Raw genomic sequence first — 23,882 nt, 5'->3', positions numbered from 1 at the left:
ATAACTAAAAATATTATAACATTACCTTGCATCACTTAGGAAAAAAACAAGCCTTCAAGTGCTTAAAAAATTTTACCAATAACTTAAATAATAGGAAGAGAGTGATTACTGCTAAAAGAAACTAAAAAAATCTGGACAGGTAGAGTAAAAGAAAAGATGACAGAATAGCCTTGAAATACTATTAGTTTTGAAACTCTAATATAAAAGTGTGGACTATCACCTTGTCCTAAATAGCAGCATTTTTACCATCTCTTCACTACCCCACAGCTCTATCAGCGTTTCACACACCTTCCACTGCTCTTTGTTTCAGGACGACACAAGTTGTCTGATCACACTGGTGCTGACTGACAGGAACATGAAACGTTCTCATTTTGAACAGCAGAAGCTTCAGAGCACAAAGCACTTTTCTCTCTCTCTCTTATAATATTTCTGCAAAGGCTTCCCACCTACAAGATCTTGCACTGAAGTCATAACTATTCTGTTTCTGTCAAATCACTGCCTACTGTCATTAACACTCACCATTACAATCCCTCTCTAGGATCAAGCTGATGGGGAAAAAAATTTGGTAGAATACATCCTATTCAAAGACACATCTTCCCAAGCAGCAGAAGTACCAGCCTAAATTCAGCTTGAACAAAGTCAAACTCAATGCTTAACAATATTTCCAACCATTTTAATCATCTCCCTTTCCCTTATACTGTGCCTGAGCAAAAATCTATACGTTATTTTTAGTTCCATATATTTGAAATACCACTGTCCCTCAAAATATTCAAAGTTATCTGGATCATACACATACATATGCAAAACATTTAATGCTGTGTCCAAGAAAGAAAAGCGTTTCCTAGGTGAGGTTGTTTAATTAAAAATTAAAAGCAGATGGCTACAATACAACATAGTTCTGGAAAGAATCTTGAATTCAAGTTAATTACTTCTTTACAGAATTAAAGAGAACGTAAAAACAAAGCTAAATGCTGCAGGATGTATCAACCACAGAAAATCCACCATGGTTAGAAAGACAAGGAGCTCCTGGAGAGGATCCAGAAGAGGTCACAGAGATGATGAGGGGTCTGGAGCATCTCTCTGATGAGCAGAGACTGCCGGAGCTGGGCCTGGAGAAGACTGAGAGGGGATCCCATCAATCCACACCAATATCCCCAAGGGGTGTCAGAGGATGGTCTCAGACTCTGTTCAGCAGTGCCCAGTGACAGGACAAGGAGTAAGGGCCATGAACTCAAACAAAAGTTCCCCTCAGATGAGGCAGAACTTCTCTCCATGGAGGTGGCAGAGCCTGGAACAGCTGCCCAGGGAGGGTGTGGAGTCTCCCTGTCTGGAGACATCCCAAACCCACTGGACATATCCCTGTGTCACCTGCTTCAGAAGACCCTGCCTGGGCAGGGGGTTGGATGGGGTGATCTCCAGAGGTCCGTTCTAGCCCCAAATATCCTGGGATTCTGTTCTAAGGAGTGCTGCTGAAGTGTGAACTACATTTGTCCCGGTAATAGATAAAAGGGTATTCTACAAACACAGATCTACAGCATAAACAGGAAGTTGGATGGAAGTCATCATCAGCTTATGAAACATCATTTCCAATGATTATATAAGAAATAATTGAGATGGTGACAGAGTCCATCCATGCCTCTGTTGTAAATCAACGTGAGCTCACCTCCCACACTGCTACCACTGCTCTACCTGCCAAGAACTATCAGAAACATAATTCTTGTTCTTCAGTCAGCATAAGAACTGCAGTGGAAATTTACTGGGAGCACTGAACATCTAACACAGACCTCACTGAGAAAGCATATTGCCTCTGCAAGCTGGAAGGCCATACCTGTATTTTCCACTCATCAGTGCACTGAAATGATTTAATTTAAGGGCTCAGAAGAGGGGATCCAGCTCCTGTTCAGGCTCTTACACACTTTCCTGTGATCTGCAAAGACTCGGAGTCCCCACTGCTTGGATTTCAGCTTTGTGCAAGAGAGGCTTAGGACCTTTTATGATAAACAAACACACAGACACTGACAATGGAGCAAAAACAACTCACATGAGAGCTGCTAGTTGGGCTGGAGAGCTGTACTACAGGGGGAGAGAAAACACAGAGGTCCGCCAGGGACAGCCTGAAGGAGAGGGAAGGCCAAGGAGCAGATGGTTGTACTTTCCACGCAGATGTCATGTGGGAATGGAAGAGCTGAAAGGCCTCCAGGAAGAATCTGTCCGTGCCTTGTCTGATTATAGACAGCAATATTCTGACCCCTGTCTGGAAACTGATCAGCACCCAGAATTAACAACACGCCACGGGCTTGTGCTCACAGCTGAAGGACACCTGACACTCCAAATAAACCGGAGGATACTGGAAATTTCCTCCTTTTGTTTTACTGGGAGTGCAGGTCACAGTTCAGAGCAGAAACAGTGGCCTAACATTTCTCCCATGCATTCCTCAGCCATGTCCTGTCAGAAGAAACTCACTGGTTCTCAAAGTGGTAAATGTCAACTAGAAACATACCTGAAAAAAATCTCCCATAACAACAAAACAAAAAACCCCCACAAACTCCCCACAAAACCAAACCAAAACAACAAAAATTATAAGTCTCCACCCCACTGAATCCTCCTGATAAATACACTGCACGACCCTGTAAAATTACAGACCAACTTAAAAAATTAATCAGAAAAAAAGGAAAATCAAAATTAGCCCAGAGTATCTCAGGTTAATTTATATTTGAAAAGGAAAGTATGCACATTAGTGTGTTTTCAAACTATGCTGATAGGTTATTATACCTGGCACACGGGCAGAAAACCTGTATTTGTTCTTAAATTCTTTGTTTAAAATACCACATTATTGTAAAAAGTTATAATAGAAAGGAGAAAAATTCCAAAATATTTCTGCAGGATTTGGGTAATTTTATCCAGATATTTTTGCGCAACACTTGATATTCCTAACTAATATTTTTGAGAGGTGGAAAATACATTCATCCAGGCTGCAGAGGAAAGGAAAACAGCATGGTGATTGTATTTCTTTATTAGGGGGCTAAAGCATATGTCAAATGAGGACAGACTAAGGAAACTGAGAAAGTTGAGACGGCATCTCCTACTACCTAAGGGGCATTTAGAAAAGTCTAGAGCAGATTCTGGTCAAAGGAGCACAGTGAAAGGACAAAACCAAGCAGTCACAAGTTGCAAATTGTTCAAAATTCTGCACAGACTTTAGGAAAAAAACATTCTTTCCCATAAGACCATTTAAACACATAAGCAGGTAATACAGTGAAGCTGGGGGCTTCCCTTCCTCGAGGATTTTCTGAACTGGACAAACCTACATGAAACCAGAGCTCCAGAAAGCTCATCCAAGCCAAGTTTTTCCAAGATTCTGAGAAAAAAATTATTTAAGAAACTGTGGAAGTTATTAAAAATAATTTAAAATGGTTGTAGCTTTAATTGCACAAGTAAGAACAAGAACATATGGGTTGGCTTCACAGCCAGTGCTCCAGTAGTTTCTCCCATGCCATGAGACACCACAGGACATTAATTTACTGCTAATAACAACCCACTAACGAGCTCCAAAATGGATCTGACACTTGGGGTAACTGGTCCCAGTGTTGATCTGTGCTCACATCGTGGCCTCAGGTCATCAGATCCCACAAAGGCTTTCTCACACATCTCAGGAACTCAAGATCTGTGCTTGGAGCACTGGATGCTCTTTGGAAAACCAAGGAACCTTCCATGAAGAAATTCTCTTAACATGTCTTCATCTAGAGGACTTCAACCATCTATCAGATAAGAGGTATCTCTTTCCCTTACCTATGGGCAAACTTTATCTGCAATAGGAAGGGAAGGACATACCATTTAAGATCTTCCAGCCATTTGTAACAGCTGATGTCATCAGAGACCATAACAAAACCAACTATTAAGCATTGCCATCCTAAAAAACAAACCTACTTTTGAAGATGCTTCAATAATCAACGCAAGTTTGCCTTTGCACATGGTCTGTACCTTGCAAAGACTTTTAGGGCTTTTCCAAGGAAGATCCAGCTGGGTGTTGCTACAGTGCATTGTCTGTAATGATCTTACAACCCGATGTGGCTGAAAAATTGTGCTACCCATGATTTTCTTCCAAAAATGTCTCCATCTGAGCTCTCCATCTATGACTAAAACAAAAATACTCCCAATTCCAAACTCAGAGAGACACCCACTGAGATGCTAAATACAACAGGCAAAGTTCTGCTCTACCTCCACTCCTTTTTTCTTTGCTGTTACTAGAGTTATTCTTCTTCATTGTTGTCAAACCACAGCAGCACCTGGAATAAAACTTTCTAACTTGATCTTTCAGTCACCCAGTGAAAACAGGATGACACTGAAGATGGGGAGAGTGAGCTGAATATAACCACAAATCCTAGTAAGTATAAGTTCCTGATGAAGTAATTGGAATGACAGCCAAAAAAAAAGAGCAGGAATCTTTATTGTTACAGGTGGTAACATGGGAATTAATACTGCTTTCATTCTCCACACCAAAACCAAAGGAAGCTTTGGGGGTTTGGTCATGTGCATTAATGGGATTGTTATTCTTAATAATTCTAACTCAAACAGAAATTTGGCTCTCATATATTAAAAAAAAAAAACAAACAAAAAAACCCAACAAGCCTGCAAATGGTAAACAAATGTTGAAATAAGGCTTCAAACCCCAAGGAGTCTGTGTTAATCCCCAGGGAGGCCAAACTCTGGTTTCTGGAAAGAGAAAGATGATGTTGATTTTGGTCATGTACAAGTACAGTACTGACACAAAATGTGGGTAGTTATATTGCCACTGCTTACAAGGCACGTCCAAAGGAGCACAGAGATTCTCCATGGCCAAGGGGACCTTTGCAGTTCCCAACCACCTCGCAAAAGGAAAACTGAAACATGGAATGGTTTCCTGAGGCCCTTCCTGTACCTGAGGAGAACAATTTCCAAGCTTGGAAATGAACACTCTAAAACTAATGGACAAAACACGTTCTTCCCATGCAAAAAAATTCTGCCTAAAGCCCAACAGCCTGCAGATACTGCTCACCCAACATGCCTGAAGTGAGGAAGTACCATTTAAATCTCACTGCCTAAGCAGAATTTGGCATGGGGAACTTCTCATCTCTCTCAGATAAAGAGCTTTACATGTTTTGTAATGATTTTAATACAGGCTACTGGACAGAAAAGGGGAAACAGCTGGCTGGTCAATTACACTTTTAATTAATGTTTCCTTTGATAAGCTGATACAGATTTAAGAATCCATTAAATGTAATGAAATGAACTTGTAATTTTTCAACAAATTATTTCAGCCTTTCCTGTGAGATGTACAAGATGCTTAAACACAGTCACATTTATAATAGAGTAAATACAAATAGTGTTAGTATTTATGCCCTCAATACACAAAATTTTCTTTTTACTGCCACATTTCTGAACTTTAGGAGTGGCACATTTTAACCATAAATGGCTACTTACCTTGATTTCCCATTCCATGAAAAGTTAAGACAAGTGAAAAAGAAGGGAAGTTGTCCTTCCCATGGTTTAATTCTGCATGCAACATACAGATGCTGTACAATATGTATTTTTCTTTCTTGCAAGGATTTACAATCAAGGAGTCAACTGCAAAAAGCTACTTAAATTACTTTACAAATGGAAAAAAAACACTTGAAGGAAACAGGTGAAGGCAGCGTGGGCTAAATGGTATGCTTTTAAGAAAAAAAAAGGGAAAAGCAGATCAGAATTAAAAACTGAAGTTCAATTTATCTCATATTTACACTTTGATTTGAGTGAATGCTCTCTCTGGCAATGATTCAGCCCAAAATATAATTTTAAATACCACAAGACTGCATGCCATCTCTGTAGAAGTGAACTGAAAACAGAGGTGGTAGAGTTTCGTGTTTTTTCTGTTTGTTTCTTCTAAATAAGACAAAAATAGAAGAAAAAATAGTATCTTAATTCTACAAGCAATAGATATTTAACTTACCGGATTTTGTAAGTCAAGACCTAAGGAAATTGAATAATAAATCTTTTATTATTGCCAACAAGTGAAATGCTTACAATATTAGAGGGAATAGAGGGAATAAAGCTACTAAATGAAACAGTTTATTTTTGTCAAAGAACAGATTCTTGCCCACAAGACACGTGGTCTTTTTGCTCAGGTACCAATCTAGATTCCACTCATAGGAAACAATGAGACAGAAGCACCTGAAAAGACATCCCTATTAATACACATTAATTTCTTAATATTTCTATGCATGTATGGACTGCAATAAAGGGACTTTATAAAAGTTCCATGCTCAAATAAAATGTTCCATGTTCAAATAAATGTTTTATCCTGAGTCCTCTCTCAACAGCTGACTTGAAATTGTACAGCTGTCAATACGGCCGCACTTCAAGACAAATTCTACTTTTCTTAATAAGGAGAGGCTATGTTAGAAAAAAGAGGGTTCTTGGCATTTGTGGTTTTGGGGTTTTATCTTTTTTCCCGGTTGCAGTTCACTATGAAGCCACAAAAACTTTTGCACTGATCATATGAAAGGGGCTATGGGACAGCAGAAATGATTCCTTAACCCACCAGAACCACTGCAAAAGCTACTGATACTCTACTCTGTTCCTTTTCTCAGTATGTTAAAAATCAAATGTGTTACTTTGCAGTTAATAATATTTGATAACACGCTAATTTTATATCACAGGACGATTGTTTAATACAGTTGGTAGTTTCCACTCTGCCATGGCTCACAAAATTATGTCATGATTTGGAGTAATGAAGAGCAGATTCCAAAATATGCATTCCAAAACATAACTTAATGAAGGTTAATTATAACTGGCTTTGATTACGATAGCTATGAAAGCACTTCTTTACCTAGGCAACCCAAAAGCATTAGCATTCAAACTCTGATGCCAGGTCAAGGCTGTAGTCTGACTGTGGCTGTGTCTGAAACATATGAATTTCTCACACCCAGACTGCTTTATCACGTGTTTATATTTCCACCCAGATTAACTCAAAGCACAAATCCTTTAATTAAATTTCAAGATACAAACCAAGTATTTTTTTTGGTCAAAGCCATGAGAAATAACAAGCACACCATATTTGCAATATATACAAGTGCTTCATGGTGAGGCTTAACTTCTCCACTTGTAGACGCAAATGCACGCGCAATCTTTTCAGATAATGAAACTAGCTTAACATATCAATTAATACTGTAAGTAAGGATTTTTGACAACTACACAATTGTTCTCCATAAATGAAAGGCTTCTCTTTTCAGCCTTTTCCTCTTCCTAGCTCACTTTCTCTCAAATGAATCAATTTTCAACGCAGCAGTGCCCTGGGAATGGATTTGATGGATGGAGTGTTCAGTGGATAAGGAATCAGTTGGATGGTCATATCCTAAAAAGGTTCCTTCCAACCCAAACTCTTCTGTGATTATCTAAACACCACCTTGTTCTTCACTGTGTTTTCTTGTTCTTCCTCAAGCCCTAACAAGAGCTGTCCAGTAAAATGCACAGCCAAAACTCACATGAAGACATGCAGTGAGATGGCATGAAGTTATCCAGGAAGCTGTCCAGGAAAGTTATCCTTCCTTCTCAGAACCCTACACTACCCCAGTGCATGTTAAAGATGAAGAAGGGTGGAAAGGTCTGATTTATGCCCTCTCTGGGATGGGATCTGCTACTTCTCTCTCCATCTAAGGGTCCCCATCAACCACAACTTTGTAGAGGGGTCTGTAGGAGCAGGACAATGCCAAAGAGATTCAAGTGAAGAAGTAAGAAGTGCCAAGAGATTCAAGTATACTTGCTACAAAGTGCTTCTAAGTACATCAGTCTCCCTCTGCAGAAACAGTCTTTCACATAAACTGAAAGCAAGTATCATGCATGAAACCTTTTTACATTAAAAAATACTGTATTACTAAGCTTTGTGCTTAGTTCATTACTATAGCAGCAGTTTCAAATTCACTATTAAGAACTCAGAAAATATCCACATAAATTTTGGAAAAAATAAAAACCTCTGACGTACAAATGTCTAACAGTCATTTTTACTATTCCAAATTACCAGAGGAAGAGTCCATGCCTAGAGCACACCCTTCACAAGTCTTTACCAAAAGCCTCTTACCTATGCCATACATAAAAAAGAACATCTATTAAAAGAGACAAATGTCTAATTATCAAAATTAAAGTGTTAGAGACAGCCTGAAAGACAAATCTTGTTCCCATCTGCAGTTCAGTAGATTGATGGCACATAAAAACCCACTTCAGTTTCATTTTCTTCAAATTTAAGAAAATGAATATATTCTGGGTTTATGAAAAATAAGTACTTCATGGGCTTTCTCTCTTCCCTGGGAACCACCACTGCAAGAGCATTATTCTTCTCCTCGCTCTGGTATCACTTATCTGCATGTCAAACATGCAGACAGTTTAGTCTCTCTCTCTCTCTCTCTCTCTCATCACAACATTGTTTTGATTAAAGCTGCTGAATTTCTACCTCCTAGCACTAACATTGAGGGCAGGAAATGTGGGAAGTAGTGTCTGAGAAGGTAACACATCCAAGGTATCCATGGTGCCACTGTTTCACAGGGAAAGATTTATGTCCCGAGTCAGCTTCAAAGAAGAATAAATTATGGGAAAGTAGTCATTATTAAAAAAAGAAAAATGCTAGGACTTTAACAAATATGCCAACAAACATTCACAGACTATTAAAAAAAAATTTAAACTTGCATGCCAGTTTTAAGAGGTTAAGAATCCTTCTCCATTTGAATATGTAAAAAGTCACAGTATATGAATGTATACTGAGAGAAAAAAAAACAAGTAACATCAAAACTAGAGAGGACAACAAAAAGTAGAATTACTTACATATGTACCTTGCATAGTTTCTGATCTATCCCATAATAGTAAATCAAATAGGTGCCAAAACATGAAAGCAAAAGCTTTGAAGTTTTACCTTTCCTGCTTCTTTTAGTAAGGTGGGGATCCTAATTAAAAAGTTAACTTTCTGATAGTAAGAAATTGGACAGGCATCAAATCAATTTATTCTTCATTTAATAATTTCTGGCTCAAATGGTGGTGGGGCAGGGGAAATCCAAATGCATGAATATCACTAATCAGTGCGAAAATGCCACAAATACAGCTACTGAACACAGCATGTTTTCCATACTATTTGCAGTCACATGAAAAATAATGCACCTCGGAAGCAGAAAAGAATTTGGGGAAGCTGATCAGGGCACACATCTTTGCTTTTCTCTCAGGGGATTTGGGTAAGACAAGGCCTGCAAAGGCCAGCTGCTGCTGTAAAAAGCAATGTTAACTTTTTTTTAATGCAATTTATCATCCGGGATAAGAAAATCACAGGGCTTTGCAACCTCCTCTGTGTGTTTCTTTAGCAACAACTCTGCACGCACAGTGGGACAATAATTCCACCCAAAGGATGCCATGTGCCTGTGCTGTGTCCCAAACTGTGAAGGGCAGTTAGACACCATGGAAAATATGACTTTACCCATAAGCCATTTGTTGAATGAGATTTAAGCCCCATGCTTCCCTCACCTGCAGTGCCATAGAAAACAAGAATCAACTCCGGTACTGAGAACAGCATTTTTCATGACTGCAACAGCATTAAATTGAAAAAAAAACCCAACCCATCCAACAGTTCTGTTGGGTCATTACATGAGGTGATAATACTGTTGTGGAGTTTTTTCCCCTGTCTGTTCAAAAGGAGTGAGCTATGACACGATCAATACTCTCCAGGCAGCTTCCCCACAGCTGGGTTGCCCAGGCCATGAATTGGATTCCTAGCAGAGTAAAATGCCTCCTTAGCAAGTAAACATCTGTTCACTGATGCACTTGGGTTTTGTATTTGCAGAAAATAGCTCACACGCTGGTTTTGTACTTTACTTGCCTTCTTTATTTCCTGCTGCAAACTGCTTGTGGCTTCCACTTACATAAAACATTCTCAAGATGTTTGTCACAGCTTGCCTTTCACTTAAAAATCCATGGGAATATTACAAGCTATAAAACCATGAAACCACTAGTTTTTATGATTGCCAACCCTTTAGGTATTCTTCAGTCCTCTGCTCTGCAATTTAATTTGCAATAGTGTTCACTCTCACTGTAACCCTTTGGTGTCTTGTTTTTGCATTTTATACTCATTTACAAGACTTCAATGAGTTCATTCCAATAGAGTTTCTACTCTTTGACCGAGGACATAAATCCACAACTTCATCCATGAGAGCAATTAGAAATGGATAGCACTCTCTGTGAGAGACTACACAGACAATAGGTCAGTTGTCAGATCACTCTGGTTTTAGATTGTTGGCCAGACATCAAAAAAGATGTAAAAAAAACAGAACAGTGCAGACTGGGGTGAAACACTCTGGATTAAAAGTGAAGGACTGTTGATCAGTGTGGTTTTACACAGTAGCCAAGAACACCACAGGATAAAACATTTCATAAAAAGGGGCAAATGGAAAAAAAATAGAAAAAGAGGAGCAACGGAGCACTCTTAAGATGTACTGGATTTTTCAATGGAACAAAAAAGGGGCACATGAGAAGAGAAAAATAACCAAAAGGAACCTCAAAGATACTGTCAGGAAGATCAGCACAGGTGAAGTTCTAAAGTAGCCAACATGCTAAGGAGGGTAGGTGCCCTCTTGACTAGGAAGAACTTGGGAGTACAAAACACAGTGTTCTTCTGTAAAAATACATATATTTTCTGAAGGCAAGACTTTTTTCTTGTTTTTCTAGAAAGAAGGAAGCTAAAAACACTAAAATATTTTCCTCCAGGCAGGTCAGCATTTGCAAACAGAACAGTTTCTCCTGAGCCAGTTTCTGCGATGTACATTTAATTTACACTTTGCTTTTGAAGGAAGGCTCTGCATCAAAACTGACCTCCTGTTCAGTATCCTTGATTAGTACTTCTGAGTTCATTAAATCTGCCCTTGAATAGTATCTTCTAGTTATCAACTTTTATGGACAATGTCATGACACCGGTAAGTAGGAGCATTTCTTTTACCACATGAAACAGCAAAGTGTGAGATTCAAACCAGCATGGAACCATGACAGCCTTCGATACATTTGCTTCCAACAAGTTTTAAATTACCGAAAGTTTCTAGCTTGTAATATGAATCTACACCATAAGTTAAACTATTCCTAAAGCTTGCTTAGGTTGGCAAACTCCCGTTTAATCCAAATGGCTACAAAAAAGTCTTTAAAAAAAGATGTCATTTAAATCAGTGGTAAAATTACCCATTTATCCACTTTAACTAACCTGGCTTCATACTAACTGAACTAAAACTCCATTTTATGAACAAATCCTACAAGGAGCTACATGATCTTACTACAGCAGCATTTGCCTTCACTTACTGCTCATTAATGTCATCAGCTTTAGACATGGAAAACTTCTAGCAACTTATGTGGCTCTTGTTTTTGATAAAAACAGATTTAGAACAGCAGAATCCTGCCACTCAGCTGTTTTTTCCTTCTTTGCTGTAAATTTGGCAGTGAAAATGAACACAACACCAGAACAGAAGCACCAGCGAACAGTGTGAGTGACACAGCTGAACCTGGATACAGTTGCAGTAACAGGAAGAGAGAAGCACAGCATTCCATAAGCAAGAATTACATACTGTACTGTGCAGAGGTACGGCAGAGACACACACGCCAGTACAGAATATTCACATGTGGTCTTTGTACAGCCCACATCACCGTGGCTGCTCAGTGCCGAGTTCGAACACCAAACCACCCCCAAGTTACCCACACAACCACTTGCGCAATTCTCACACAACAAAGACCCTTCTCTCTCCTCAATCTCTCCAAGCTCTTCCTCATGGGACTATTTTTCTCTCCCATCTGTGCCCTTTGTGTTTTTACAAATTCACTGTTTTTCCACTGCATTACTAATACACAAAGAGATGAGGAGCCTTCTTGAATCACAAGACCTAGTTTCCATGGTTTTAGTCAGAAGGGTCTTCAAAACATTACAGAAATGAAACTTTTCCCAGGAGTTTTTAAAAAAGAGCAGACGAAGACTGAAATTACCAGCTAATGGGCCAACAACCAAACCTGAATACTTCAGACCTCTCAATATACATTAAAATGAAATTCCTGCCTGTGTAAAAGCAACTGTATAAAAACTGAAGCCCAGTTAAAAGCACAGGAAAGCAGCATATTGGAATCACTTAAAATAATACTAAATACTTCAGAGCCCTCTAGTGGTTTCATCTTTGGTACAAGAAAATTCATGAAGAATTGTTTTTGAAATAAGGCTACTGAAGTGTACTGCAATACTGTCTTTTATTTTTGTCACTCTCCTGTAATTAAGAACATTTAGGCTGGAAAGCTGCCTAGTAAATTACCAGAAAGGCAAAAAATTATACAAGCTAATATCTATTCACAGAATCAGCTAATGGGTAGTATTTTTGGATCTTCATAAAAATGAGAAGTTACAGACGTTTTCAACTGTGCATAACCAGGAGAAAAAAAAGATACAGCCACTCTCCCAAACCTGCATCACAATGATTACTGAAACATCAAGCTCTGAGCTAGCTCTCTACAGCCCAAGCCTGCATGGTTTAAAAAAAAAAAAAAAAAAAAAAGAAAAACCGATATTTTCTCACAAAAATTGCATCTGCAAGATTTCACAAGCCTACCCCACCTGTTCAGAGGATTGCTTCATCTTTAATCTATCACCCTACCAATTATATCCTCTTCTGGCTTTATTACACAGTAAAACTGATACAGAAAACAGGTAACAAATTTCCTCTTGAAATACACAGACAACTCAAAACATAAGTAGATAATCAGTCACAACACTCCCAAGTCCGTACCCAAGTTCAAGATAGTGTAATAGGAGAAAAAGAATCAAATACCAGTTGCAAAGATTTTCTATACCTATTTACATTAATAGAAACAAAAAGAAAAAAAAACACTTTTTTCAGAAGCCAAAGGTAAGTGCATAAGCTTGGAAATTATTCCAACAGATCCTATGATCAGGAGTGTGGTAGCAAGACTATCTAAATGGCCACGTTTAGGCACATGAATCTTTCACATGCCACAGAGAGAAGCCACAAATTTAAGTACAATTTAAGAATAAGAGGCATTTGGGAGATTTTCAACCCAGCAGCAAACTACTTCTGAAATGAGCCTCTACAGAACTACACATATATACCTGCTTCTGGATCTAAACTCTATCAATAGGTGTGCTGTATCTAAAAAATAAAAAATAAAAAATAAAAAAGCCTCAAACACAAAATCCCTTCAAAACTTACCTCCTGGAGGTTATACTGCTGATGAGCTTTTCAGATTGATCTGACAACCTGGATGGAAGAATTATTTCAACTGGCTGCAGGCGCAAAACTCGACTCTCCAATTCTGAGCGAGACGCAGAGTCCCGAAAACAGTCAAAAATTACTTCTCCAGTAGTTGGTTGGATCACCTGTCAAATAAAAAAAATACATATATATCCACTGGATATTTACATTTTCAGGGAGTGTTTCATTGACTCAAACTGTTAAACCAGAAAGAAAATCTATGGTGTACAGCACAAAACCGTACAGCACCCACACACACAGAGTGAACGTGACAGATCAAAAAACATAAATCGTGTTTTTGTCAAATCTATAGTATTGTAATAACTTCAAAAGACTGTCACGACTTTGTCTTGATAAGTGGCAGCAATACATTAAAAATATAAATGTGCTCTTGTTGTCATCAATCCACCACTGTTCAACTTTTCATACAATTCAAATCTATGTACTTGAAGTCTATGAAAGCTACATGCAATTCAGCCTGGAATCTAAACATGTGCTTTTGTTGTTCTCTCCCATCTGCAGTGTGACATTCAAACACAAGCACAATCAAGATGCTTTTAAATTAATTAATTACCAGCTGACCAGGCTTCAGTTATCACCGCGTTTTGCTGGTTAAAGTGATTGGTTTTAATCTTCACCATAAGAGAATACAAATCTGAAGTGTAAATGGTAAAAAATCCTAAGTCTTTTGCTCTAGAGAATAGTATTTTATATAGGAAAAAAGCAGTCACAAGCTTTAAAATATTGACCCTAAAATGTTTAAAGTTAGTAAAGCATCTGAACTAATGATTTCCCTGTATTTGGTTAAAATATGTTTTCAAGTGAAACAACAGCAAATACAGTTTCATGAATATTCATCTATCAACTCCTTTTCTGTAGTTTTCAAATGTAAAGCCATCACAGTTCACATACAGATGATATCTTACCTAAACTGCCCCTTTTTAACAACAACAAAAAAACCCACAAAAAAGTAATTTAAAGAAATCAATTCCCGACCCAAATTAAAATATATAAGACAGATCATGACTTCAAGAAGGTAATCACCCAGCTCTCAAAAAAACCCAACAAACCACCCCACACAAACCCTAAAATACTGATTCCCCTATGAAACTAACTTACCATAATGCCTATAACAATGTCACCTGTCTTCCTGCCCCTTAGGTTTTCTCCATTTTCACAGCAACAGAGGAGGTAGTTATCAGGGACATCTCTTGTTACCTCTTCAACATCCACAGAATCATCCAGCTTCAGCAAAGGGTTCACATGTAACAAGTGTTAAAAAAACCAGTACAGAGATTTGGGTGGATTGTTCACAGGTCCTTGTGGATTTAAGTCCTTCTCTACTCACAAGCACTAATCTAAAAATCTTTTTAGCTCCTGGTATCTGATAAGTTAGTTCAAGAAATTAAAGAAAAAAAATGAGATAGATAAGGCAGGAGATCGGAAAATGAAAAATAGAAGGGAAGAAACTAAAGTCACTGGTTAAAAGCTGTTTCTATCTCATTTTTGCATTTTCTAGGCAGGACCTGCAGAACATGGCAGACTTGGGAAGCCCACTCTCTGCCTTCAGAAAGCAACTACAGTAAACATAACCTCTGCTGTTTCACAACAAACCTACAGCCCGGAGGAGATTAAATTCTTTGAAAAGCCAGCCAGATGTTTTACACAACATAAAATTAAAGGAATTTGGTTTCCTGCTGCCACTTGCTACTCATGTTCCATCCAGGTGATAATACTGGAATCAAGACCTCTCACAAACCAAAGGTTAGATCTGAAACCAAACTTGTTTGAAAAGGATATCTTCTCCAATAAGTGTAGACTTAGTGTAGAGAGCAGTCAGCTTACGGCTGAAGAGAGAGCTTTTGTTTTCTCCAGCAGCTTTCAGCGCTGCAGTTTCCATTTGTTTTATTACTCCAACCTACAGGCAAACAAGAAACAAAGTTAGATCTCTGATAATAAATTATTATTTTTACTATTCCATATGATTGATGATATTTTTAGATGTGCAAAGAGCAAATGCATGATTCAAGCTGGAGTGCATCATCAACAGAAAGGGCAGAGGCAAACATCAATCCTACTAATGAGAAAGGCATTCCTTTTCCTGACCCTTTGTCTACTCCTAATTGCCTTCTCAGCTTCTGCCCCTGTGCTTCTTGTCCTATTTTGAAACAACTAAGCTACAGTTCACTGCTTATCAGAGAATGGTTGCTGTAATCAATTTAGATTCAGCATATTCTGGGATCCTGTGACATTCTTTTCCTAAAACCAGAAAAAGAGGTATCAACAGAAAGCCATAGAATTACAGGGATCAAGGACAGGAAGGAAAAAAATTGGGCTGGGATAAGGAAAAAAAGGATGTGAGGATCAATAAAAGAGAGAGAGGATATATACATTTCTCTTTATCAAATGGAAAGACTTGATAAAGAAATATTGAGAGGAAAAATTGTTCCAGAACTGTTCCTGAAAACATGAAAATACTTTTCTGTAAAACAGAGGAAGCCTGAATCTACTTAAGGTCCATGACACCTCCCAGAGCAGAGGAATTGAAACAAAGGACATTTTTAATTTGAGAAGCAGGTGATAATGAGCTGCCCATTTCTCAGCTGAAATAAGACTCTGGTTACAATAGGTGCAAGTTATTTCAGGGCTATTCTGTGCTCAAGAGGATTTAATAAAGGTCAAAGATGACCTTATGTCCCTTTGCCACGAGGCGCCGCACGTGGACAAACAGCCGGTGGCTCGGAATACTGGCAGTCATGAAGTTGTGATCCAGGTGGCAATAGATGTTCAGTTCTCTAGCTGCAATCTGCAAAGTACAAGAAAAGTCAGCCGACAAGTCAGAAAGTCATTCAGGAGGGTAAGGAGCTTATCTCTATGACAACAGTGATGCACAGCTACAATTAAAAGCTCAGTGTCAAAGGGAAAACATTCCAGGAGAAAGCCTGGAGGGACTGGGCCCCTGCACCTTCCTGTCTTGGCATTGCCACAAGCAGGGGCTTCGCTATCACAGATTTCACCTGTCAGATTTTTAGGGTGCAGTTTGATCTTCACCACTGTGAGGCAAACCACATATACTGTACACACAGGGTCTGAAACACAGCTCAACAGATGGTCAAATAATTTTTGCACTCCTAAAAACACAAAAGGAATTGAGGTATTTAATTTGTGGTTATTAAGATAGGATTAAGCTGGCTAATCAATTAAAATACTGAAAAATCAATATCGAAGAGTAGTAGAAACTGAATACTTAATAAAAAAGAGTAACAACACTTACTGAAATGTGACATTATCATGTGTGATTCGTATTTGACTTTCTGCCTTTTAGTTGTTCACTGACTAGACAATGTGTGTTAAGCAGGAACTGCAGCCAAACACTGACCTGTCTCCCTGGACCACGTATTTCTATTTCTGGACTATGAGTACACCAGCAAATGAGTAGACAAATTACACAGCCCAAATTTCATGGGGAAAATTAATTCCCAGTAACTAAGCAACATTTCTCACTGGTCTCGAGTGTGGAAATAGTACCAATCAAAGGTTGGCAGCAAAGACTTTGGGACACATCACAAAAAAAATCCCCCAACATTATGAACCATTAATGAACCATCACTTCAAAATTATGTTTTTATCAAGTCTTTTCCAGTTCCTACAGATCTGGCATGTGTAGGTGCCACATCTGAACACGCATTCAAAATACCCTCTGTATCCAGACTATACTTGCTATGTTCATCTCTTTTTACAGTACTTGTTCCACTGTCTTCCAAACTGAAATACTCCTGGTAGAGTTTTAAGCCAATTCACTTCTGAGAGTTTTTCAGTTTTAACTCTGACAAGTAATTATTCTGGGAACTCACCTTAAATTCTCAGCATGCAAGACAGCAAGCACTACCATCCAATTACAAAATAATAAAGCCTATTTTGACAAAAAGTTTAAGCATGTAGAGATTTTTTCACCTTGATTTCAAGTATCAGAAGAACCCACAAAGAAACCTCCCTTCTGGAAGTAGTCATAGACCGAGTAGGACACCAGTACAGTGCAACAATCTTTGCATAACCCTGGCAAAAATTACCTCTGCATCTTCTCCAAAGAAGCGGTATTTGTATCCACATTCCACACACAAAACAGCATCTTTATACTGTTTCTTCATTTCTATGAACTGAAGTTCTAATGGAGTGTAAATGCTTTTGGTTCTTTTATTAAGATTTGTATCCAAAGCATTCTGAGTATTTTCATAGGACTTAAGAGATGCAGAAAACTGACTAAGATCACATCGTACCTCCTCCTGTAAATAAAGGATGGAAAAGTACAGTTAGGAATCATCAAACAAATCAATTGCCCCCATATACCTTGGCTTGCATTGACCACAAAGCTAAAGACTCTTCTTGCATTAAATAGCCCAAAGAGCTGCAGCAAAACTATTAAAGTAGGATATACACAACACAGTTTATTTGGAATTAAAAGGAATTAAAAAGTCATGAAAGTCAAAGTTAGCTGAGTTGCTGTACAACAATCCTCAGACACCTCAGGTGAAATCATATGCTTATTGTATCATAAGTTCTCAAAACACAGATCAAGAGCCATGCAGGCTGCAAAGATTGGGCAGTCCAAACTGGCCAGATATTAAAATAACCACTCAGTTTACAGTAAGAAACTCCAGTGTAGAGAGATTAATGATGTTCCAAAAATTCACAGTAAATCCAGAAATAAAACAATTTGAGTCTCAGTTCACTGTCTCAACCACCAAAAACTATATTTATTCTCCAGTCTGCCCTTATTACATAAGTTCAGCAAACCTTCCAAAATAATTTATACACAAAAAATCTATACTACAGTTTCTAAAATCCTTAACATGTAAGACTTTGAGCAGCTCAGTCTCTCAGCAATTTACCATTCACAATGACATTACGCAGCCTATTCTTGTCAAGTAACTTCAGGTCTACAACTCAGCGTTGTTCTGTGTTGTCAGCAAGGTGATGGGTTCAGTCTTTCATTAGTGCAGTGAACAACACTGATAAGGCATTTTTCACTTACAGTGAAGTTCTTCCTCACTCATATCACAATATCAAGTACCAATAAATTTTGTTCAAAAAAAAATACTAACACAACACCCTCCACAGGTTTTTAAAGCCTATGATCATTCAAAACACAATTCATTAGGTTGTGCTGCAAAATTCTGTATCTGCAAATAAATCCATTAGACTTCCATTTCTAGCAAGCCTCCCATCCAGATGACAAGCAACCAAGTGAACAGACTGTTTCGCAGCCGTGATAACTCAGAAGAAATACAGAGACGGCTTAAATCATACACTCTGGGTCATAGGAATGTACAAAGACTGCAGTCAGAGAACAATCAGGGAAAAAGAACACTTTAACTGCAAAATTCCCACAATTGCACACCATCCAGCAAGACAGCACAGCCCAGGACAAATAAAGCTGCACCAGAACTTGGATGGCCCCAGGAGATGTCTCTACTGCAAAATCCTGAGCCCAAGCACTCAGCAGTCCTCAACCCAAGGTCTGTGCCAGCCCAGCAGGAAGACCTTGTCTCATTTTAGGGGAAATCGTAGCGACAACCACATGAATAAAGGTCATGAAAGGAAGCAAAAGAAGTAAAAACAGAGAGAGAAGTTGAATCACTGAGATAGTTTTAAGTTAGCAGCTTGAGGGATTTAGAGGAAAATCACTTACATAAACAGGTTAAAACTGCAGGAAAAACATCTAAAACGAGCTGCTCCAAGAAGGCAGGCCAGCCCTGGAATCAGTTTTCTGTGTTCTCCAAGGGACCACATCTACATAACCTCAATCCCTTATCACAACAGAAATATCTTGCCACAAGCTGTTCACTTCAGCATTTTGAGCTCACACTCATACAAACCAGACACCCCCAGTTTAAGTTCATGAGCTTCAGGCAGGGTTAAAATCAACTGTATAACCTTCCATACATCCTCCTTCCCTCAAAGAGTCAGACACTAAAGAGCAGCTGCCACAATAAGGAAATACCTTTTAGGACCTGACACCTAAAACAACAAATTAACTAAAGTTAATTAGACCCATAATTAAAGAAGAAGCAAAGTACTACTACTCTTACAAAGTACTATTACCCCAGTCTTATTGACTTGCATCATACATATAACAATGATAATTTTTCATGCGACCTACCCATATCTTCTGCAGATGAAAAAGCAGTGGTATCTCTAGTAGTCAGGATTACCAGCCACTGGATTAGGCTACATCTCAGCAATACTTCTAATATTTATGTAAAGAAAGACTGGTAGAAATTTGACAGCCCACATCAAAATTGGTAGAATTGAAAGAAAGATGAGCCAAGTACCAACTGAACATGCGTTATTACGATATTACAGCTTCACTCAATCACAAGATACACTACCAGTGTCTCTGCTCTCATTACTGCTGTTTTTCAGTGGTACTACTGAAGAGCTAAAGATGCATCCTGTTCACTACAAGAAGAGCTTCAGGAAAGCAGGGTCTGTGGGGTCTGTCGGGTTCTGCTGCACTATTTCATGACAGAACACAAAAACACAAAGCTTCTGCCAAAACTTGCTTTTTTAAACCACGACAAGCAATCTACACACCACAGACCACAGCTCTGCATACCTTCTGAGCAACCCTTGCGTCAGTGTCCCAAGATGGAAGAGGGATCTTCAATTCTGAACTTCTCCCAGTAATACTGGGACATTTTTTCAAACTCTCGGACTCCTTCTCCTGAAAACCATCCTGGATTCTGGTACACTGCTGGTCTGAATCACTGCAGAATTCTCTCAGTCTGTCTAGAGTTTCCAAACATATACAGGGCTTTTCATGCTTCTGAGGTTCTTCTTCAGTAAAAATACACAACAAAAACATTAGCAACTTATTTTCTAAAGCAGAATGTCTATTAGAATAACATCAGTAAGCACAGAACAAAATCATTTTGCTCCATCTCTCTCTTCTCTACATTCCTTCTCCTCTCCCACTGCAATATTTTTCCCAGACTGACAGAGTCATGCATGGAACCAGCTTAACTCCCTGGAAAACCAGTATTCCTCACTTGTGTGCTTGGTCATACATGGGAAAAGACACACAACTATTTTCTGGGCTGGTAACTACAAAGCCACTAATTTAGTCAAGAATATTGGAAATCAAGTAGAATTTTTGTCAGTCCAGGTTTTGGCAGTATTGCTACTTGGTGGTGTCTTAGTGGTACTTCAAACCATTGCACTGACAAAATTGAATATAATTCCCACTTTAAAAAACTTAGGAGGCTAATTCTTTTAAATGAAGTGCAATGAACTTTATATACACTCATTATTAAACTCTTGGTTCAAAGCCAGATGGAACTCAGGCATTTTCAAGACAATGGAGTGGCTCCTGTTTCCCAGGTGAGAATTTACTTCGGGGTAGCCTTTGGGTACACCAGTTACAGACCAGGCTCTACAGAGCTCTCAAGTGTCAGTTGTGCTTCAGAACAAGACTGTTAAACCAACACAGTTGCACCATTTCTGCCTGGACATCTGGACTTCACTGACTGAACAACCTGTTAAAGCTGAGTGAGCGGAAGGGAATTTGCAGAGTAATTCTGGAGCAAGGCTCAAATTCCTAGCTCCTGTGCCACAGAAAGGTTCTTGAACAGTTCAGGAGTATGCTCATTATGGCTCTTCAGAGTTGTATCTTACACTCAAGGGACACTTCCCGAAGTACCGAGACACTTTTTTCACATTTGACAGTGACAAACTATTTACTGGCTCTCAGTGCTTGGAGGTTTGTTTACAGTCAACTCACTTTTTTCCTGAGTCTTCAACGGGTTACAGATATCTTCTAGAGTGATTTGTTGTGCCCTGGGCTTCTTTTCACAGGGTTCATTGCCTTCAGTTGATGTGCTCTTTTTTGTGCCACATTCAGAAGCCTGAAACATAATTTACACAAAGAAGTTCAGTTCCTTTTTCTCTTTGCCATCCTCTATGAAAGACAGTAATGCAACCAAGCATTTCATGAAGAGATAATACAAAATTATTGAATAACCCATCCCTGAAGTGTCCAAGGCCAGGCTGGACAGGGCTTGGAGCAACCTGGTCCATTTGGAGGTGTCCCTGCCCATGACGATGTATGGAAGGAGATGAGCTTTAAGGTCATTTCCAACCAAAGCCTTCCGTGATTCTATGAAAATAATTTACCATATACAAAATTCCTAACTATTTTACCTATCTACATGTTTTGTTTATAAAACAGTTCTTCTAGCACTTGAGGCTACAAGAGGAAGAGGAACAGTACATCTTGTGATCAGGTTGGCTGTTATGCTATAAAAGAAACACCTGCAGCTATTGTGGCTTCAAAAGGCAGCTTAGAGCACTTCTGTGGCAGAGAACTGAACCCAGTATTTAACAGACTTTCCCACAACACCACAGCCACCACCTGTGCCTGAACCAGAGCTCTTCTGCAAATCCTCACTCCCACAGTCCAGAGCTCTCTCCTTGCCAGACACTGGCTGTTCACCCCCAAGAGGCACCATTCCCTATGGACTGAATCCCAGTGATGATGGGATCACCTCCATCTGCTCCACACCATCCTGCAAGTATCAGTCCAGGCTTAAAAAGATTTCCCTAAACTACTTGTAAGCACCTGGGTTTGTACAAAATACAGCACTGTCAACCACTGCTCCTTAGATGTCTTTTGACACGTGCACTTGAACACTATGTAAACCAAAAATTCGTCAATTTATGCTGTTTCATCAATGATCTATTGCTTAACAGCATGCAAGAAGTTTGACTAAATATAAAGAAGTAACTTAGAGTTCCAACAAATAAGCACACAGCAGATGCTTTCAGCTGCCTGCAGCCACATTTCATATGGTAATCTCAGAGCCTTTAATTGAGGAATTTCAATTTCCTTACAACTAAGCAGGAGCTCCACCCCCACCAAGTTCATAACCTCTATATAACCTATCCATATGTACAGCCCATATAAGTAGCAAAGCTTCTGAATCCACTGTTAAGTACCACCAAATTAACACTAATTAGGAAGCTTTCTCTGCATGGGCAGAAAGCTGCAATCACACCTTTAAAAATGCATTTGGACCAAAGGTAACCAAACAAGTTGCCTTAACACACAGGTGGAAAAACCAAACGACCATCCCAGGCTAGAAGGGGCTGGAAATTTTAACTACAGGAAGACTGGAAAACATAAACTCAGCATGAAAACCAGTTCCTAAGAGATAGCAGTTTTTAACCAGTGGTGATACAAAGAGGCTGCTGGATCATTGCAAGCTCTTTTGGCTTTGCACCCAACAGCAGACCCACCTGGAGTTGCCTGAGCTCCATCACCTGGGCCATGAGCTCAGTCTGCTACATGCCAGAGTTGTCCACAAAATCTGATTTGTCATCTGGTGTGCAACAAGCCAATATACACACCTGAGAGACACTGAATATTTATTTCAGAACTTCACAGGCCACGGGTTCGCAGTGTGTTCCACAAATCCAGCACAACAACTGGACTTTCTGTGCCATCATTTATACACAGAAATCCAGAATTAGTAACTTCCCAAGCACAGCCCCTCTATCAGGATTGATTAGTCATTTCCATATAAGTTACACAACGCCAGCCACCTTCTACATGTGCTCAGGGGAAGGGTCTGCACCTGGGCTGGGTCTTTTTTGGCCTGTAAGTGTGGGTTTTGGTATTATAATGAACACAGTTCAGCCACAGGATACACAGACCTTGAGCATTTTGCCAATTAGCAACGTGTACATAGGCACACATCAACATCTTTACTTCACCCTGAATGCCTGTTGGTTCCAGGATGTCCTTCCCTAAGGGATGCAGCTGCTGCCTGTCCCACTGATCAGGTCTCTTTCCTTGTTGATCAGGAAACAACACAAAGATCAAACATCAAAGAACATCCTGACTTAAGATAATCTCTACATATTCCACATTTTGCAACACCAGGAGGCACAACCTGTGCCAGGGATCCAATATGGGAGCAAAGCCCCAGTGACATGGACCAGCACCCTGGCCCTGCCCAGCTCATCAAACCTGTGCTGAGCTCCAGCTCCTGCAAAATGGGACATCCTGGATCACAGAATGGTTGGGGTTGGAAGGGTCCTCTGGAGATCACCCAGCCCAATCCCCTGCTCAGGCAGGGTCACCTGGAGCAGGTGACACAGGGACATGTCCAAGTGGGTTTGGGATGTCTCCAGACAGGGAGATTCCACACCCTCCCTGGGCAGCTGTTCCGGGCTCTGCCACCTCCATGGAGAGAAGTTCTGCCTCATGTTGAGGGGGCACTTGTTGTGTTTTATTTTATGGCCATTTCTCCTTGTCCTGTCGCTGGGGCACCACTCTGACACCCCTTGGGGATATTGGTGTGGATTGATGGGATCCCTTCCCAGTCTTCTCCTCTCCAGACTAACCAGGCCCAGCTCCTGCAGTCTCTGCTCATCAGGGAGATGTTCCAGACCCCTCATCACCTCTGTGGCCTCTGATGGACCCTCTCCAGCACCTCCTTGTCTTTCCCTTGTCTGAGGATGCCCTCAGAGTGCTCGGTACCACTGCCCCGTGTCACACAGGTGCTGCAGTCGGTCCCTCGCCTGCGGGAACCCCTGTCCTGC

General features: G+C 39.6%; 1 protein-coding gene across 8 annotated transcripts in view; it reads right to left on the bottom strand.

Moving 5' to 3' along the window:
- Positions 1–23,882, bottom strand: part of MSH3 (mutS homolog 3) — a 92,719-nt gene that overhangs the window by 68,601 nt on the left and 236 nt on the right. For 3 of the 8 annotated variants that reach the window (XM_064642934.1, XM_064642935.1, XM_064642940.1), the window contains exons 2-8: positions 21,061–21,184; positions 19,897–20,117; positions 17,351–17,563; positions 15,970–16,086; positions 15,081–15,198; positions 14,400–14,545; positions 13,239–13,405 (exon numbers count right to left, since the gene is read on the bottom strand). In XM_064642934.1, the coding sequence (XP_064499004.1) occupies positions 13,239–13,405; positions 14,400–14,545; positions 15,081–15,198; positions 15,970–16,086; positions 17,351–17,563; positions 19,897–20,117; positions 21,061–21,184 (1,106 nt within the window). The other 5 variants (XM_064642937.1, XM_064642939.1, XM_064642938.1 and 2 more) reach the window with 5 other exon arrangements.

The sequence above is a fragment of the Pseudopipra pipra genome, chromosome Z (genome assembly GCF_036250125.1).
Source record: "Pseudopipra pipra isolate bDixPip1 chromosome Z, bDixPip1.hap1, whole genome shotgun sequence".
NCBI classification, from domain to species: Eukaryota; Metazoa; Chordata; class Aves; order Passeriformes; family Pipridae; genus Pseudopipra; species Pseudopipra pipra.
This window is presented reverse-complemented; position numbering and strand designations above follow the sequence as displayed.